We start from the raw sequence: 19,714 nt of genomic DNA on the forward strand, positions 1-19,714 counted from the left end.
GCCAAATGAAAATTTAAGAATGGCATGGAGAAAAGCTTTAACAAGTATGACACAAACACAGAAGCTATATAAGATAAGACTGATAGATTTAACTACATAAAAAATATTTTAAAATTTTCATCATAGTAATATATTCAACAGCAAAGTTAAGAGACAAATGATAAACTTAAAAAAATATTTGAAACTTAAATTAATCACAAACGATAATACCGGGGCTGCCAAAAAAAAAAAAAATGTATACAAGTGGACACTTTGGTCAGTGTTGCTCAAGCAGTAGTTCAAGCCATAATCAGAAGTGTCTGGACACTGACGGTAACCACTTTGAGCATCTCTTGTAATTGCAGAAGTCAAACATGACTTATATTCATCTTTTGTTATTGGTATATATTGAGTATTACAATTTTAATACAGTTTTCCTTTCTTAAAGTGTGTATACATTTTTGGGCACCCTTTGTATATATCTGTATGTATGTATGTATGTATGTATGTATGTATGTATGTATGTATGTATCTATCTATCTATCTATCTATCTATCTATCTATCTATCTATCATCTATCTCCTACAATGCAAAAATAAATAACAAAGAACATAGAAAAGGAGGTAAACAATATCTTGGAGAGTCCGTGGAAAAGGAAATATAAATTGCTCGAATATATTAAAGACACATAATTCATTTAAAAGAAAAGAAATAAAAATTAAAATTACTGAGATACCTGTTTTTGCCTAGGAGTATCAAAGATAAACATATGTTGGTTGGTATGTAGGGAGACGGACCTTTTCACACATGGTAATTTGATAGAACCTCTATGGAAGAGGTTTTTTTTAAGAACCTCTTCCAATTTTTCTAATTTTAAGAAGACACACACACACACACACACACACACGCATATTCAAGTATTTGATCCAACTTTTCTACTTTTAGGAATTTGTAATGCAAAGGTGAAATGACCCATGAGAAGGTTAATTGAAGCCTTGCTTATAATAGGAAAAGAATGAAGATAATCTAAGTTTCTATCAGTTGGGAGCTGGCTAAATACAACCGTACAATGAAATGATATGTGATTGTATGAAAAGAACAAGAAAGTTCTTTATGAACTGATAGTGAATGAACTCTAAGATGCATGAAAACAATTGAGGTGCAGATTAGTGGATACATTATTCTAGTTGTATAAAAGACAAGAGGAAGAAAGTGTGTATGCGTATACACCCACTCATGCATATAGTCGTAAGTCACATAATGACGTTTCAGTCAACAATGAACCACAAATTCGATGGTGGTCCCATAAGATTATACAGTGAAGGGTTTAGCAGAAGCTTTTGCAGACCTCAACGAGCTCCTTAAAAAGTTTGAAAACATGGAGCCCCCCAACATGGAATGGTTTTCATTAATAGAGAGGAATGTTCATGGTGCATTATCTGCTTATAAGCAAATCTCTGAGAAAAAAAAGAAACCAAGCAAACTACCATGGACATAGTTCTGAAATGAGTAATACCTCCTCAAGAAGAGCTTCAGGCAGGTCCTCCAGGCGGTATTCCAGGAAAAGGTATTGTTATCACAGGAGATGACGGCTCCATGCCTGTTAATGAACCTAAAGATTTTTCCCCTGAGACAAAGTGTGGAGGTGGGAGGCAGTGATAATGAAGATCCTCACCCTGTATAGGCCTAGGGGTGCTCCTGTCTTAGTTCTTAACAAAAAAGTGTAAAAAGTTAAACAAAATAGGAAAAAACTTACAGTGTAAAAATATAAAGAAATTATTTTTGTACAGTTGTACAATCTGTTTTAAGCTCCATGTTATTACAAAAGTTGAAAAGTTAAAAAATTTAAAAAATATAAAGTGATAAAGTTACAGTAAGCTAACTTTAATATTGAAGAAAAAATATTTTTTATAAATTAAGTATTGCCTAAGTGTACAGTGTTTATAAAGTCTATTGTAGTAATGCCCTCGCCCTTCACATTCACTCACCACTCATCACTGATTCACCTAGAGAAACTTTCAGCCCTGCTAGCTCCATTCATCGTGAGTGTCTTATACAGGTATACCTTTTTTTTTACCTTTTATACCGTATTTTTACTGTACTTTTCTCTATGTTTAAATATGTTGAGACACACAAATAGTTATCATTGTGTTACAGTCATCTACAATATTCAGTAGGGTAACATGCTGTATAGGCTTGTAGCTTAGAAGCAATACGCATCTGTGTTTGTGTAAGTGCACTCTATGATGTTCGCACAATGATGCAATCACCTAATGACATTTCTCAGAATGCATCCCTGCTGTTAAGCGGTGCATGACTTTGTATCTCTCTTTCTCTCTCTCTCTCTCCACACACACACACACACACACACACACACACACACACACACACACACATTCTCACTAAGCACAATATATCTCTGAAAGTATACTCAAAACATGGAAGGTTCTACACGGATAACTAGTTGTCTATGAGGAGGAGGGAGGAGAACTGTCTGGCTGGGGCAGAACCTTTTCCTTGTATGCCTTTTATTAAGGATTGTATTTTAGCTGTATGAATGAATTACACGTCAAAAAAGCAAAGTACACAAGTTGCCTCCCATTTATAACATCATCCCCTCCTGCCTTCAGTTAACCTTTTTTATCACTGAAAAGTGTTATGAAGTCGACCTCATCAGTATGCTTCTCTGTGAACAGACACCAGGCACTTGTCTATTTACAAAGCTAGTTTAATGAAACCACCATCTAAACTCAGTTTGACGAAAAGTCCATTGAGCCTCCAAGATCGAGAAACTGTGAACTCTGAGCTTCAACAAGAACACATTCAGAGTTTAGAAATGAAAGGAAGCAGAAATACAGGATTAAAGTTAATGATAGTTTAGGATCGCTAGGGTTGTATTTTTTTAAGCAAGAACATTCCTGGGTTCTTGAAATCTGGAAAAATATTCAGTGAATAGCAAAAAAAAAAAAAAAAATCTGCATTATCAACAAACTTGCCCCAAAGAGATTAAGTACCTGAAGAACTAAGTGTGACAGATTTTTGAGGATCAGTGGTGTCTTTAAAAAGCAGAGACAGACCAGGAGGAAGCACAAGAAGAAAGGAATTAGGAATCTTCTTTTCTCCCAAAGCCCATTCTTATCTTATTAAGAGCATTAACCAATCTTCAGCAGAAGCAGTGCTGTTAAAATTCTTTTTTATGAACTGGATCTGTGAGTTTACTAACCTGAAAAGTATCTCTGGTTTAAAAAATGTCAACTGTGTGACCTAAATGATTAAAATTATGGAAAATAATCTTTGAAGACAAGGTTGAAAAGGATCTGTAAATTTAACTAAGGATGACAGTGGCTAATTCTCATTTTTCTACATTGAAAACCCATCGATGATGAGTTTGTCCTCACACTAATTAGACCCCATAGCAAACTTCTTGATACAAATAGAAAATGATTACAAACCAGAACATGGTAGAGGGGAGAGATCTTGGTCTAATTTCCTAAAAATACCACCAAGGAGTCTGTGATCCAGAGAAATGCCCAAAGTGACCCACGTGATTAATGATAGTGCTAGGTCTATTTGGTCTTGTGCTAATTTTGCTTTTAAATATTTTAAAGTACACTGATAACCACTGATCTAGAATGGGTCTCAAAGCTGTACAGGAATGCAGAGGGATTGTTTAGAGAAGACTTTGTTCTCCCATGGATTTAACTCCTTTAGAAGTACAATCAGTTTGGTGTGTGCATGTATGGGGGGAGTGGTGTATATGATGATGGAGGGATATTCACTGGAATATCAAGTCGTCACACTTGGGCCACTCACTCCCAAAGTTGAAATATTTCCAACTGCTTCCAAATTCTGTGATAAAAATCAAAGACTCAGAGAAACAGATCCACTGTTTCTGCACTGTGTTTTTTCTCTGTGCCCTGTGGGCCAGTCTCAGGCTGAATTTTCTTATCTAGGAAATGGGACCAGTGACCTCAGCTCAGATTTACTTTGGTGTTGTCAGGCATGCATAAGGGGAATAACACTGAAATTCTTAGCACACAAATATTACTGTGTAATAGTGACGCTGGTAAAAATAGTTATGGGTAGGCAATAATGGAATAATTAATAAACATGACTATTCTAATATTTTATTGTTTCTATATAATTGTCTCAAGTCTCCAAAATTTTGAACATCTTCTGAAACTGAAGGCATAGTAAAGAAAACGTAAATGGTACAAAATGCTAGCGTAATAATATGGGACCTGTGGCCATATCTACAAACATTCCTACTGCCATGGTTAGGAGTATAAATTCTTATCTTTAGCGTAAAAGGAGTAAATGAATAGTCATTCCTACAGTAGTGAATGCAAGACAGAGTTCACCAGAGTGAAATCAGGTAACATCAAGTGTATTTAATGTAACATTTTGTTAAACAGAATAGTCCCCAAACCCAAGGCGCCTAAAAGTATGATTCAGGAGACATTGAGGGTGGAGGGAGGGAGGAGGATTATGAATCAATAATACTTAAGTGGAAAGTGAACTTTTCTGTAAAGAAGCAAGGTCCCGATTTCTTGAGTATTGCAAGCAAGAGATCAGAGGTTTTTTGTAAGTTTTCCTGGAGGAGAAACAAAGTCAAGAAATAACACTTCTGAGGATAAAGCAAAAGCTATTGGCAATACCCTTTCACCACCTAAACTGAGGCGCGTTTCAGTTTCAGCCCATGCTAATAGATCTTCCCGTAAAACAAAGCCAAGAAGTAAATGAAAAAGTGGCATAGGTGTGGCATCTTTCGGGATGCGGCTCAAATTTAAACTCCGCTTGTCCAAAGCAGCAGCCCCGGACGGGAGCACCGGGAGGTCTGGAAGAAGCCATCAGTCAGTCAGATCTTCCAGCAGGAAGGTCAGCACTGAGGTTGGAACCGAACCCGCAGCGCGGGAGAGAACGCCTTGGGGGTGAAGCCCGCTGGGCTCCCGGGCCTTGCACGGTCAGGGGGCGCCTCCGTCTCAGGTGCTCCTCAGTTGGGCCACCCAGTCCAGGGAAGCCAGGAGGGGATTCAGTGGGGGCTCGGCTCGCTGAGAGCTGTCAGCTCTCTTTAGGACCTCAGGGAAACCCGAGCGTTTCTGGCTTTAGGACCCAGGAACTCCGAGGCAGCTTTGACTGAGAAGCCTTGGACCACAGCACCACCTACTTATAGAAGCATCCCGAGCCTCCGCCGAGCTGCATCTCCGTCGGAAAGTGCGCTCGCCACATCCTTTCGGCCTCGCGTGAGCGTTCTGTCTCCCACAACTTGACAAGGGAGAAACCTTAGCTGGGAAGTAGCTGTGGAGACGGCTCAGGAAATCGCCCAATTGGATAGGGACCCCGAGAGTGAGAGCGGGCGTGCCCCTCGCCGGAGGCTCGCACTCCCGGGCGGGGACGCAGCATCCTAGCGGCTGCGGACGCGCCCGCCTCGCCGCGCTCCTGCCCGGCGCCGCCAGTCCGGAGGACCCTCCGTGCACTTCGAACCCGCGGCGGCCGCCGTAACCCCGAGCTGCCACGCGCTCCCGGTGGGTCTCGGCAAACTTTTCCCCAGCCCACGTGCTAGGGAGGCGGCTGGCTTCCGGAGCCGGGGATGGAGCGCCGCTCCTAGGCGCCCGCACCGCCCGAGACGTAAGTGCTCGCGGCAGGCGCCCCGCGCCCCGCCACCGCGACCGCGGCGCTTGGGTACCGCACAGTGGAACTAAAGGGCTGAAAAGCGCTTCTTTAACCCTGCGCCCTCGGTGCCTTTGGAGCACTTTTCTTTCCCTGGAGAGCCGCACACGCCCTTTCCCCGGGTCGAAGCCTGCAGCTCAGCAGAGATTGCTAATTCACTGATTGCAATCACCTTCCTCTCCAAGTCGCCGGCAGCTGTGCGCTCTGGGTTAAGCTGCTCCGCGGCTTGCGCCAGGCTATGAGTTCGCTTCCCCCTCCCTCCCCTTCTCAAGTTGGGACGCGCGCAGAGGCCGCTGACTCCCGGGGGCTCTCTCCATCTCCCACCCACCCTGTTTCTCCTCCTTGTCTCTCAGGTTCAAGGCGGAAAGGTGCTGACGGTGCCGAACTGAGCAGTGCGGCCCCGGGGCTAGTGGCGACTCTGCGTCTTCTCCAGCAGCGAGGTCTGCGCCGGCTCCTCCGATGAGCCCTCCAGTTCCCCGACTTTGAGAGGCGTCTCTCCCCCGTCCGACCGCCCAGATGCAGTTTCGCCTCTTCTCCTTTGCCCTCATCATCCTGAACTGTATGGATTACAGCCACTGCCAAGGCAACCGATGGAGACGCAGTAAACGAGGTGGGTCTGACTCCGCCGGAGGTGCGTGGGGCCGGGGGGCGGGTCGCCTAGCTCACGCCCGGACTCCTGCGGCTCAGGGGCAGGACGGTGCCCTCTGCCCTCGCTCGTGCACACTTCCGCTCCCCACTACCTACAGAACCCTGTCTTTTCTGTCCTCAGAAGGCGCGGCAAGGGAGCGAGACGCCTGGAGAGCCGGGTGTCCTGCCGGCGCTCCGGGCTAAGTGGTGCGGTCGGTGCTCACGTTTCGTGTCGCGCCTCGACTCCTAAACTCTTCTCTTTACGTCTCATTTCTTATCTGGCACCCAGTTTTCTTGTTCTTTTCTGTCTCTCTTTTTAGTGCTCTTGACCTCCCCTGTGGCTCATCTATCGCTACCTTCCCCAGCGCATACGCGCCCGAAAACCTCATCCCAGATCCCTATGTAGGGACACAGCCGAGCATAGTGTGCATAGTGTGTGTGTGTGTGTGTGTGTGTGTGTGTGTGTGTGAGAGAGAGAGAGAGAGAGAGAGAGAGAGAGAGAGAGAGAGAGACAGAGAGAGAGAGAGAGAGAGAGGTGGAGGGGTAGCATATCGAGGTGGAGAACCTGTATTTCCAGGAAAAGGGCAATACTGATCTCTTTCTCTGGATCCTAAGACTAGTAGGCATGATTCACTGAACTTTCTGTATTGAGCAGTAACTCTTGAGCAGGTTTTCTGGGGAGCGCTCGCCTGCAGAGTGATGTTTTGGGGACAGGCCCGACTTTGCCCTCTCCACTTACTTCCCTCAAAAGCAGCTATTTCTGAGAGAGATTTCTGTTCGCACTGAAATTCACTTGCGGCTTTTGAACCGCTCCCTCCTACTCCATCACTTGTGTGCGCAGCCGGAAGGGCGAGTGAAAGGCTCCAGAAAGGTTTCAGAAAGCTAGCTTTCCTGCAGATTTAGTGCGCGCAGCTCATCTCATCTCCGAGTCCTGCTGTGGCCGCAGCTAATCCAGCTGCATTTTAGGGACAGAGCTGCTGAACGCAATTAGGTCTTCTGGGGGATTTAAACAACTCCCCCTTTCCTTTCCCCCACCTTGTACGTATTACTATTACCCGCTCCTGGGAGGTGCACCGCATCCCCTTAGAGCTATCTAGTAATTTGGACTTTTTCGCGGTTAGAATTTGTCTTGAGTTTAACACATCTGATTTTTCTGGGATATAAATGTCTCACTCGACCTGTGATGTGATTTGTTTATAACTCGTTTTATGGAGTCTCCGGTCCTACATCCAGATTTGGGAGAGAGCTTTTCGCGTCCTAATTTTTCATAGTTTTTTTTTAGGACGTCGTTAAGCTGTTCTCACCTACCGGTGGGGCTGAGGTTGGCCCGCCCAAGGGCAGAGCTCGAGATAACTCTGGCGTGCAACTTTCTTAGCCCTGTTCAATTGACACTGCAGACCTGTGGGTTATAAGGATCCCCCTTTCTCTGACTCTCTTTCTCTCTTACTTTCGACATTTGGGGGATGCTCCTTTTTAGAAATTATTCTGCATAAAAATACTAGGGAGAAATTTCTTCCCAGAGGCCATGAAAGTTTGATATTGATATTAGTCTTCGAAAAGTCCCTTTCTGTCTCTCTCTCTCTCTCTCTCCTCCCCTCACCCCCAATGGCTCTTTCTCCACCCCAGTGTTTTCTTTCAAGGTATGATTCAGTAAAGTTGGCAATTTTTTATTACACTGGTCAAAAGTGTTTGGAGAGACTTTTCCCCCTCTTAGAAGCAGAAGTTGCAGTCCCCTTGGTTGAAGAAACTCAAGGGCTTAAAGTTTGAGAAATATAGATTGTCAGCAGATTTACTAATTCAGGGATGCCTTTCTGATCCAACTGACTGTTGTGGCTGAGTAGGGAAGAATCACAAATATTGTTTTAGTAGAACTTAACGTGGAGATGCTATTTGGTGGAGAATGACATTATAGCACTCCTGCGGCCAGAAGAGAACACTGCATGCTTTCCTCCTCAGTGCCGTCCTCAAGTCCTGCCTGTGCCTTCTTAGGTATCTGAGGCAAAACCTATTTATTTCAAAGCTGCTTTAGCAAAATCTCGTACCTTCCCCATCCCCACATGCTGCCATTTAGAAACTAAATTCTGAAGTGTGCGATGGTAACTTTGCCCAACCAACCTTTCCATTTAATAAAATTCAAATACTTTCAAGTACATGTAAATTGGTAAGGTTGTACAGAAAAAAAAAAATTCTATCAAAGTGTATCTCTCCTCCCCCTTTTTTTAACAGATGTTCCTTCCCAACTCCCAAGTTTCTGGCTAAAATAACTGCGGTCCTTAAAAGTGACCACACTATCTGTGCCAACAAAGGGTGTACTGTGTTTTTAATTAAAAGTGGAACTACTTAAAGGGCTGGCTAGACAGTGTAGGGTGATAGTAGCTTTGCTGCCTTGCAAGGAAGCTTAAGGATTGTATTGTGAGAGTATTGAAATGAATAGAGATCTAACTCAGGTTGTGTGAGTTGTTCCTCTTCACAAACTTAAGCTGGTTTTAATTGATCTCATGTCCACTGATTGATCCTACACCGATTGTTGCCCATACCAAACAATCGGCTTTCCCAAAGGAGATTGGTTTAAATGAGTTCTTTGGTGAATGCTTGACGACCAGCCAAATCATGTCAGCAGTGACAGCTGACAGGCTAGAGCCTATTGTGGTACCAACATTTCCCCCCTTTCTCTTTGTTTTGGATAGTGGCAGTTAAATATTACTTTCTAGGAAGAAAAGTGATTAGTACCTTCCAAAAAGAAGGTGTTGTGGCTTCGGAGATCAGTTATTTTCTTGGCTTTGTGCTACGATGTAGGCAGCAGTGATACCAGGATTGGTTAGGCTAATGCCTCGGATCTGATTCTTTTTTTTTTTTTCTTCCATATTCCATCTGCAAATAATCAAACCTTCACTGTGGAGCATTCTCAGAACTTCTTTGGCATTATGTTTAGTCTACTCTATGATCTCAGATGCGCTATAATATCATTTTCTTAATGAAATAAAATTCTTGGCAGAGATCAGATAATTTAGTCAGTTGAAATCAATTGCATCCAGTCTGGAATAGAGAGCAAATATATCATTTAACTCCGTGTTTTATTTCAAAATATAGCCAGAGGATTGAGAGAATAGAATTTTGACCTTTCCTACTTTTAGACAAACCTTTGTATGGGGGAGACCATCATGAACAATACCAATTACTCTTTGTTCCCCTTATTTAGAAAACAAATTCATAAAATATAAATGCATTTAATAAACACTAATAGAGCCTGGTAGCAATAAGTTAAAAAATTAATTAGGCACAAACACAATACTGAGAATGAATATCTTGTAGAGAGGAGACACTGCCAATGTTTTGAAAAGCTAATTGACAACTCATGTGTATGGCTGCAGTAACTCAGTGGCCCCCTCACCCACCTCCCAGTTCAAAAGCATAGTCATTCTTAGCTACTGTTAACCCGTCCTGCCTGTATCTGTCTTGGGACCTCTTCTAATTTGTTTGTATTGTAAACTGGGTTATTTGATTCATTTTATTTTTTGGAATGGTTGTAAGCCACATTTCAGGTTGAATTACTGAAAGGTGGATGGGCAAATCACTTCATTATAGTCTCCTGGGATTTCTTGAGCTTGGTGCATAGTGATTTATTTTTACATCTCTTTCACTCCGTGTATACGCTCAGTCACATTTTAACTAGGGCTTCATGAAAACTTCTTGATAAAACTCTTTAAAAGCAGCAAGTCCCCGAAACGTGGTTCGTACTTCTGGTGGTCTGGTGGTAGGGGGCGTGGTATGACAAGTTTTTCCTGCTGTGGTCTTTTCCATACTGAAGTGTGGAAACATCTCATTTTCCTAAGATTAGATTTGGCTTCTTCCATGAAGCTGCAGTATTTATCACAAACAGTGTGGTGTATTTCTGGCAACCGAGGTTGGTAAAAAAACATAAACATTTTCTCTTAAACCTCATAGGGCTAAATCAATTTGTATTTTTAAAAATTTAATGAAGAGATTAAATGTCTAGCCATTACATTATCTTGTACACCTGAAATTAATAATAAAAAATAATTAATGAAGAGATTTGGAGATATCTGGTTTTACAAGTACTTTTAGTAACAGCATATTTCTTGCAGTATTCTTTCAAAATACAAAATGGCACATGGAACATATTAACCTACACTTAAATGAGAAAGCTTCAAAATACATTTTGTATGCTTACTTTTTAAAGTTCCAGAGTATTTCAGGAAAGCTGATGTGATGTTTAACTTTGCAACATAAGCATGTTCTTTCTTTTCTTTTGTTCTCTCTTTTGTTAATGGGCTGCTTTTTCTTCCAGCAGAATTCTGAGTTTTTCCGGCTAGTATCTTACTAGTGCATGGAGGTCAGAAAGTTGCCGTGCCCCAGCCAACATCTTATTTAGCTACTGAAATTTGGAAGTGATTCAGAATAGGTGACATTCCTCCAGGTCTCCATTTAATCCTGGCTTTCTTTATCTGCTTGTAAAATCCAGCTTGGGTAGAATCCAATATTTGCAGAAATCCCAAGTTGGAAATGACACTTCTAATTCCTTAATGCAAAACCAGCTCTTGATTTATTGTCCAGGCTACTTTTTACTTCTTTCCTTCCAACCAACTGCCTTTTAATCCTTTTTTTTTTTCCCCTCTGGAAATAAGCATTCTTATCCCAAGACCAGAATAGATGACAGACAAATCATTTGATATAGCACCTGATAACCACACTGCTAAAAGGAGGTAGTAAGTTCTGGGATGAAAATAAAGTTTGAAACTTCCTTTTTTTTTTTTTTTTCAAACTATCATGATATTCATTATTTTTTTCCCATGATCTGCAGCATTCAAGGATTGATCATTAGGTAAATACAGTGTGGCATGTCCATATTTATAAATTTTCATATTTTTAGCTGGGATACATATGGAAGGAGCTAATTAATACTAAAGTGCATAAATTACATATATAACTATGATAGAGAATGTATATATACCTGTATGTATATGTGTGTACATATTTAGGTGTGCAGGTATATGTTGAAAAGGGGGTGGGGACAGTGACTTTGGAGAATTGCGTTTTTGTAACTAAACAGGATTTTTACTTATCTTTCTCAGTTCTTGTTTTCTCTTCATCTTTCTCTCAGGATGACAACAGGACAGAGGACAGGGGAAGGGAGGAGGAGATAGGGGAGGGAGGGAGGAAGAGATGGATGAGTAAGGAAGGATAGAGCAGTTTTAGTTTTTCCAAGGCCAATTCCCCACCTAGTCTCCTCTAGGATATTTCTGTAGGAGTCACCCTCTTTTCAAGCATGCTGCTGTTCCCCAATTTTAAAATTCTTAATTTCCTGCTTCCTCACATTGTTTCCCAATCTCTTCCCCTTTTCTTCACTTCTCCCCTTTCCTTCTCTTGATTAACAATCCTCTTTCATTCACTCTTCAATCTGTCGCAATCTGGCTTCTACCTCCATCATTGTACTGAGAGGGTTTTCTTCATCCATATTCAATACTCACCTCATTGCCAACTCCACAAATATTATCACAGTCCTCTGTTACTCATTCCTCTGGAGGTATCTTATCACTCGTTTCCAAAGAAAGTCTCTTCCTGTGGCTAGTGACACCACACTCTAGTTGTGCTTCCCACATTCTTCCCACTTCTCTTTGGTCCCCTCATTGAGAGCAGGCACAGACTAGTATTTCTTTACCTTTATGCTTTCATTGGGGATTTGACCCATCCCTGTATCTTAAACTGTAATTTCAATGTAATTTCAACTCAAGTCCCAACTTTTTTTAGAATGAATGATTTTTTTGAGCTGCAGATTATGTTACCCTCTGATTTCTCATCTATTGCTTTTGGATAGCACTTAACCTTGACAACTCTTTCCTCTTCTATGCCCTCTCCTAACTGTGTTCCTCTGCCTGTGTTCTTGTTTCTATTCATGATGTTTCTATGTGTCAAGGCTGGAAGCCTGTTTGATTCATTCATTCAGATTTAGTGAGTCTACCTCAGGAATGTTCTTTACATCCACCCCATCCTTTCTTTTACCAAAGGTTATTTTCGAGTTCAGACCCTCACTGACTCCTCATGTCTCAGCAGCTACTTCTTCCTCACTCTATCCTTTGCAGTGTTGCCGCACTGAATTTTTCTCATCCATAGATCTAATCATGTTCCGTCTCTGCTAACAGACCTCCAAACATCCCAGGTCTCCATATGGACTGTACAATAAATGTCAGTCTCTTCCGCGTTGCATTCAAGGGTTCCCCACCATCTGACCGCAGCCTGTTTCCAAATCTCTATCACCCTGAAAGCACTATACGCTTGAGCTATACCAGATTACTTCATTTCCAAGCATACCATGTGTTTTCATGTTTTTATGTTGTTGAGCGTGTGGTAGACGCCAGGAAAAGGGCACTGCCTCTACGAAGTCTTCCTGGAATTTTCCGCCTTTCTTCTGAAGCCAAAATCAATTATTCCCTCATAGTTTTCTTGGCTTTTGATGCTACTCTTAAAGAACTCTCATTTTCACCTTTATTCTGGTTATTTTGTCCCAGGTGGTGACTTAATGAGAAAGGCTTTTTTATCTTTCTTTAATTCGAAAGTCTTCGCACATAGTTGCAGTTTGAATGAATGGTTAGATAATAGGTGTAACAAGTTTAAAGACAAACAGAAAAACCCACTGAGGAATAAAACAATCCCCAGCCCAGTCATTATTCTGAAGTCTCTTCTCAAAATCTTTGCCGTTTTACAGAGTGCTAGTGCCTGTTTGTATATCCACATGTGTGTTATGTGCCTTTGGATCAGCTCCCACTCCTGACATTCCCACACCCTTGTGAATGGATGAGTGACGTTCACAGTGGCCTGTCCTCCACTGCCCCGCCCAGCTCCCATAGATTCATGCCTGTGGCTTCTCTTATGGAGTCTTTTATCGGTGTATCTGTTTGTTATTTGAATGATAGAGTATCTCAAATGACAGGTGAGTTTGGGGCATGGTAAGGTAAACTCTGGGAGGAACCTATATGTTAGAAACACTTCTAGAGAAAGGGTCGATAAGGGATTTTCATCCCCAAATACTTTGCCCGTACGAATAATCATTTAGTGGAAAATAAAAGAAAGTGGTGTCTGTGTACTTAAAGGCAATCATATTAATAACATAAATTAGTGCAGGAAAACATTCAATCTGCATTTTTATGTTTATGACTTTAGTATAAATATAGCTATGTAGACATACCTGTGAGAGACACAGGTAGGGGTGTGTGTGTGTGTGTATTTCAGAACAAGTTCTTCTGTTGGAGTGAATAGACTACATAGTTTTTCAGCCTTGTGCCTTCCAGGAGATCACTGACATATTACTACCTTTCAAAGGAGGTGAGACTGGGCTGACTTTTCAAGAAGGTGAGCTGCTTACTGAAATAAATATAATTTTTAAAACTAACAGTTAAATGGAAGAGAGCTAGAACTAGAAGCCAACCTACCTGAATTCCCTGGCCTTTCCTGTACACAGTACACCTTTAACATAAACATTCATTTAAAAAGGAAATAAATCACCTTTGAACCCATCCAAAAGTTCTTTGGTTTACAGACTTTTGTGGAGCCTCAGAACTTCCTAGAACTCATAATTATGCTAACAACATAACTGATACTAAGTAACTGAAGGCTGAGGGGGTAGATTAACTGAGGTGTAGGACCATAAGTATTATATAATCCGATAAAAATTTGCATACTGTGTTGGTAAATTTTTTGATCACTATTGTTTTTAAAAAAAATCACTATTCTTGTATATGAATTATAGTAACCGCTTATATTTCTGGCACAACAGTAACCAGAATAAATATGTGTGTTTGTGGGTGCACGCTTGTGTGTGTATGTCAACATGTGTTTGTATGTATGTGTGTGTGTATGTATGTATGTATTTTATGTATACACACATATAACCATCGTAAGACAATCAGAGTAACCAATCAGGATTAGAGAAAAGCTATTAAATATTGTTTTTACCCTAAAGCATTGAGAAACAGACATAGGTAGCTTTCCCTCTTATATAGTTGTTTGGGGAAAACCTTTACAATTTGCTTAAAACCTTTCAATTTCATCACCTGCTAAAGGATATTAAGAACACTCATAAGACAGTTAGGCTTGCTCAGAACATTTCTTTTGAGTAGGGTTTCTTAACTTGGCTTCCAGAGGTGGGGCCAGGGTTTTTCTGTCTACTGAAATTAGAAGGAAAATCTTTTCTTGTTGTGGGGGTAAGGTATAGCGAGAAGATCTAGAGCTTTCACTGAATTCTCAAAGTGACTCATGGTTCATTTCTTGCCTTCAACAGGTTAAAAAGCATTGGTTAAAGAAATAGGAGGTCGACCTTCTTAATTAACATGATGCCAAATGGCTGCTTCCAATTGATACAGAAATTTGTTCCCTAAGTTTATTTTCCATGTGTGGGTTTCCAGCCATTTGCCATGTGTGTATTCACAGTATGAGGACACATTTGAAGCACTATCTCAAGATTTATTTCAGTAAATAATTACTTGGCTAATAATCTCTCACGCAAAAAATAGTTGTTAAACTCTCCTCTCTATTTCCCTAAAAAGTTTACAAAAATATAAATAGCATAAGGGGTTCTGTTAAAACTTCTCATATGGTCTAATTTTGAACTCATTAATACAACAATAATATAGAGTTTTAGAAATCGCTGTTGCAGTTTTCCAGCTGATGACATACGGTGCTGGCATTGATGTGACTTGTATCTCTCACACTGCTGGTTCATAGACTGGTCAGAACCAGGCTGAGCACTCTTCACTTCTGGCCAAGTGGGCTTCTGCTAGATCCTTGCTTCTGGGTCAACACATTTAGAATTGTTCTACAGTAATGGCCTTAGCCTCTTACCTCTCATTGCTGGATATGACTTGCCACGCAGCCACTCCACAATTAAAACACTCCGACCGATAGAGGGCACACTTTGCATTCTTTTCCTTATGCTTTGTTCTCTGAAATTCTGTAGGATTTGTGCTGGCTTTGCTTTGCAGCGTAGGTTCAGGTGGTAAAACTGCTTTGCTTTCTCCAGAAAGATTGATGCCATCATCATCTTGACGTCCTCACAGAGAGGGAGGGGAAAAGGAACCAATAAAGAGAGCTTTCAATCTTAGCATTTCTGGTCTCTAATCTCCTTTTGACAAGATCTTCTCACCAAAAGGCAAACTTAACCAACCTCACAGTTTTAGTATCTGGGAGGCAGATGTTAAACCTAAAGACTGCATTAACCTGGAGATGGATGGATTCCAGCTTCCACGTATTTTTGGAAACCATTCATTCGTTTGTTTGTTTGTTTGTTTGTTTTTTAAAAAATGTTTTCTGTAAAGTGCATGCCTAAAAATTTAAGCAACTGGTAAAATTTGGAGTTGCCCAAATGATTTCAAATTAATACTTCCCAATTAATTGTTTCCCAAATTCTTTAATCTTTCTGGAGAAACCCATTTCTTTCAATAAACTCGCATTTTAGCCTTTTGAGAATGGTGAAAATTGTCTGATTTTATTTTGAAAATCCAAAGTTTAATTTTTTAAAAAAAGATTCTCTTCCCTCTCATGTAATAAAGTCTGAGGTAGGATTTAAAAATTCTCTGACCCCTCGTTGTTGTTCACCTTACATGCTATGTTGGAAGTCTCTTTTTGGAGTCAAAAGCTGGTTTTTAATGTTGAGGGATTTGTGCTATATCATCATTAACCTGCATATTTAGTTTATCACACTACTTTAGTTTCAAGACCAGGTTTCAGTTTAGTTGAATCATAGTGGGGTTAATATTGCTATGACTAAGTGACGCATTCAATGCCCATCCCCCCCATCCCCCTTATAGCCCTTTGGGGTAACAATGATATTTGTTTCCTCAGCTCTTCCACTGCCATAATTGGTATTTCAAGACTCCCCTCTGAATGAGAAACACTTGCAACCCAGTGAATTGAGAAGCATTGCACCTGGGACTCCCAGGTTACCATTCCTAAATATACATTAAGTTAAGGCTGTCCTAGTCTTTGACTTGTCACGTGCTCTGGGTAGTTCTTATAGATAGAAGAATACTTTGTTAAAATTAATGCTAATTTTTGACACTTGCTTCTTGATGTGTTAGAGGTTCACTTTCTTTGGAAGTGTGTCTATATGTGTGTTTAAGGATCAGGTTCGTAGGGGAATTTTGAGGGATCTTGGGTATTAGCTCTGAGCTCTTCTGAGTAGATATGAGGAAGTGGCCAAGCACAGCTGTCGGTTGGGTGATCGGAATGAGTACACTAGATTACATTTTTTATTTATCCAAGGATCTGGATATCTGTTTAATACTTTGAGAGAAATCAGAGCTGTCTTGTCCACAGTATTACTTCTACTGGTCAAAGATATCTTGTGGAATCCCTCCTTCTACCAGCTTAGTATAGTGGAGAAACTTGTTTAGGGCTAGGAGACTAAGTAATTTGCAAAACCAAATGTTGTTTGATAATGGACAGCGGTAGTTCCCAGAAGCACAATTAGTGGGTTGAGGTTAGTTTGTTGTGGAGTTAGGGAAGCCATTCTTACCAGTCCTGGTGGTCAATAAGTCGTGCCGTGGCTGATGTGATTCTTGACTGAATCCTGTCAGTTATGAAAGATTTCTTCATTCTTCCTTTAAACAATGCTATCTGAAAATTAATGTAGGGCTTAGAAATTGCCCCTTGAAAATTGATCATCCAAAATTATGAATTTGATACAAATTAATCATTCCCTTATTCAGAAGTAAAAATAATTAGTTCTTTGCAGCTGTTATGGGTGATCTTAACATGATTTGGATTTGACAGTGACTCAAGTGACTAATATCTGTTCTAAAGGGTTTGGCAAGCTTCAAATAGTCATCTTTGTGTTGAATTCCAGAGAAAGGTTTGAAGAAATGGCAGAAGCTGGACCTAGAGAGGGGAAGAAAGAGAGGGAACAAGGTCACTCCTTCCTGAGACTTGAAGCCTGTTATGTGGAGACAAGATGTGATTTATGCTACTCTTTGGAATTAAGACAAAATAAAGGAACTTCATAGGAAGATTATAGCTTATATTTAGGAAACTATCCATTAATGGGAGAGACCCATTCTTGATGCTCTGAATCTTTGGAAATTGCCTTTTTCCAACAGCAGAGGGTATCTTTTAAGAGTTTTGTAAAGTCAGTGACTGTTGAGTGTAGAGGGACCTCTAAGGACCATTCACACCATAAGAGCCACAGTGAGACATCTGTAATACATCTGGCATCTCATAGGTATTTAAATAGAAATTCTTGTTGACAACTATTTGGACTCAAATTATAAGATTCTTGCCTTTCTAAATAGAGGAAACTGAACAAAATTGCTTAGATTCTGCATCATATGTCTCTGAGTCATTATTCTGAACTTCAGTAATAAATAGTACTATAGATATTATATAAATTTAATCTGAATTCCTAAAAACAAGACATTTCCCAATTCTTATATGACCATGATGTTAATTTCTAGAACATTTCATTATAAGCCTGAGGTTTCAATGCAACTATAAACACCATGGGTTATGCCGTACAATTTTTTTTCTATTTAAAATGGGGTTACTAGCCTGGTAGATAAAGAAGCATTTGACAGAAATTCATCATTAATAATACTTTGCATGTATGAAAGCATAATAGGCTTAAAAAATCCTTTTGGGAAAGGCAGAGAAATGCAGTTATGTCTTCGTATGTTACTTGAATTACATTCGACAGAGAGTGGTGAGTAATGAAAGGATTGATGTCCACTTTGAGGGAAGACTCTGGTGTAGTACAGGACACTCTCTTCAGCCTTGTTTGGAACACTGTTTTCTTAATGACTCGGTCGAAGACAGATGGCCTGCCAATCACACTTCTGCATAACATGAAGTTGAACAGGACGTGTAAAATGTTGGTTGACTGGTTACAAAAAGATCATGATGGCTGGGAGTGACAGGATGAATTGATGAATGAAATCTTAACAGGAAAAATGTAGAGTTTAGCTCTGAAGTTCAAGCCATCAAGTGAATGAAATGCTTTGATTTGTGTCAAACCATTGCCTCGTATGAGCTTGAAGAGCAGGATGTTGGAGACAACGGGTTTTCACTGGTTTTTTACTCATCCTGAGGTGATATTGTCACAAAAAAGAAATGGGCTGCATTAGAGAAATATTTACCTAGATTCAAGAATGAGGCAGATGAAGGTTCCCAGCCCACACCAGTGTTCCGTTCTTCTCTAGATGTCAGTACTTTCAGAAGTGCACTGGCAGCATACGTTATAATACTGCATTAATTTCCTAGGGCTGCTGTAACCAAGTACCACAAACTGCGTGGCTTAAAACAACACAAGCTAATATTCTCACAGTTCTGGAGGCTAGAAGTCCAAAGACCTGTCAGCAGGTCTATACTCCCTCCAAGACTGTAGAGGAGGATCCTTCCTTGTCTCTTCCAGCTCTGGTAACCCCAGGTGTTTCTTAACTTGTGGCCGCCTAACTCCAGTCTTTGCTCCATCTTTACATGGCTGTCTTCTCTCCATGTCTTCCCTTCCTTCTCTTTTCTTGTAAGAATATCAGTTATATTGCATGAGGGCCCACTCATGACCTCATGTTAACTTGATTACGTCTGTAAAAGCCCTATTTTCAAATAAGGTCATGTTCTCAGGTACTGGGGGTTAAGACTTCAATATGTCTTTTTTGAGGGACACAATTCATCTCATAGGTCCCAACCTTTTCAGACCCTGTGGGTTCTTTAAGACCTCATTTTATTTTCACAACCCTGTGGAATACGTATTATCATTTTTTTACTGTTGATTGCACTATGATAATAGTAGTAGTAGTAGTAAAAGAAGCAGTAATGATGGCAATAGAAGATAAATAATTAGAAGTAGGGCATTTGCACATAAGCCACACAGACTGTGTACTGGACATAAAACAAATTAATAGCACCTCCTGGACTTATGCACACAGGGGCCCTGGGTGGGAATGCTTTAGGTATGGTTTGTAAGAATAGAGGGTTTGGACTAGGAGACTTCAATTTCCTTTCTGTTCCTGACGTTCTATGAAATTGTGTGAATCCAAACAATCACCTGGGCGGGTTTATTTTTCAAATCATGAATCACATTGGATTCTTGTTCAGCAGAAGCTGAACGTTCTGTTTAGCTGGTTTCCTATTGAAGTTTACTGTCGTCTGAGAGCCGTTAGCATCCTCAATGGAACGTTACTGCAATGCTAGTGTTATCTCCTGTACCTTGCTTCTGGGGTGAGTTGTCTTACTAGTTTCCTCTGATTTTTGAGTAGCATCTACTATTGGCATTGCCAAGGAGCTTGATCTATTTGTACTTGTGTGCTATATATAAAGGACTAGTAAGAATAGTCTTCTAAATATTCTCAAGTTTTAAATGAGAAAAATTTTCAGACATACAAAAAAGCAGAGAGGATAACATCATGAGCCCCATATACACCCATCATCCAGATTG

General features: G+C 40.6%; 1 protein-coding gene across 1 annotated transcript in view; it reads left to right on the forward strand.

Moving 5' to 3' along the window:
- The first annotated feature begins 5,150 nt into the window (after nt 1-5,150).
- The window catches only part of RSPO2 (R-spondin 2), a 155,135-nt gene continuing 140,571 nt past the window's right edge, over nt 5,151-19,714 (forward strand). Inside the window, exons 1-2 of the mRNA XM_019750562.3 lie at nt 5,151-5,607; nt 6,003-6,259. Of these exons, the coding sequence (XP_019606121.2) occupies nt 6,166-6,259 (94 nt within the window). The 5' untranslated portion in view covers nt 5,151-5,607; nt 6,003-6,165. The remainder of the gene's footprint in view (nt 5,608-6,002; nt 6,260-19,714) is intronic.

This window comes from Rhinolophus sinicus, chromosome 6, assembly GCF_057876585.1.
Source record: "Rhinolophus sinicus isolate RSI-liver-muscle chromosome 6, RSI-T2T, whole genome shotgun sequence".
Lineage (NCBI taxonomy): Eukaryota > Metazoa > Chordata > Mammalia > Chiroptera > Rhinolophidae > Rhinolophus > Rhinolophus sinicus.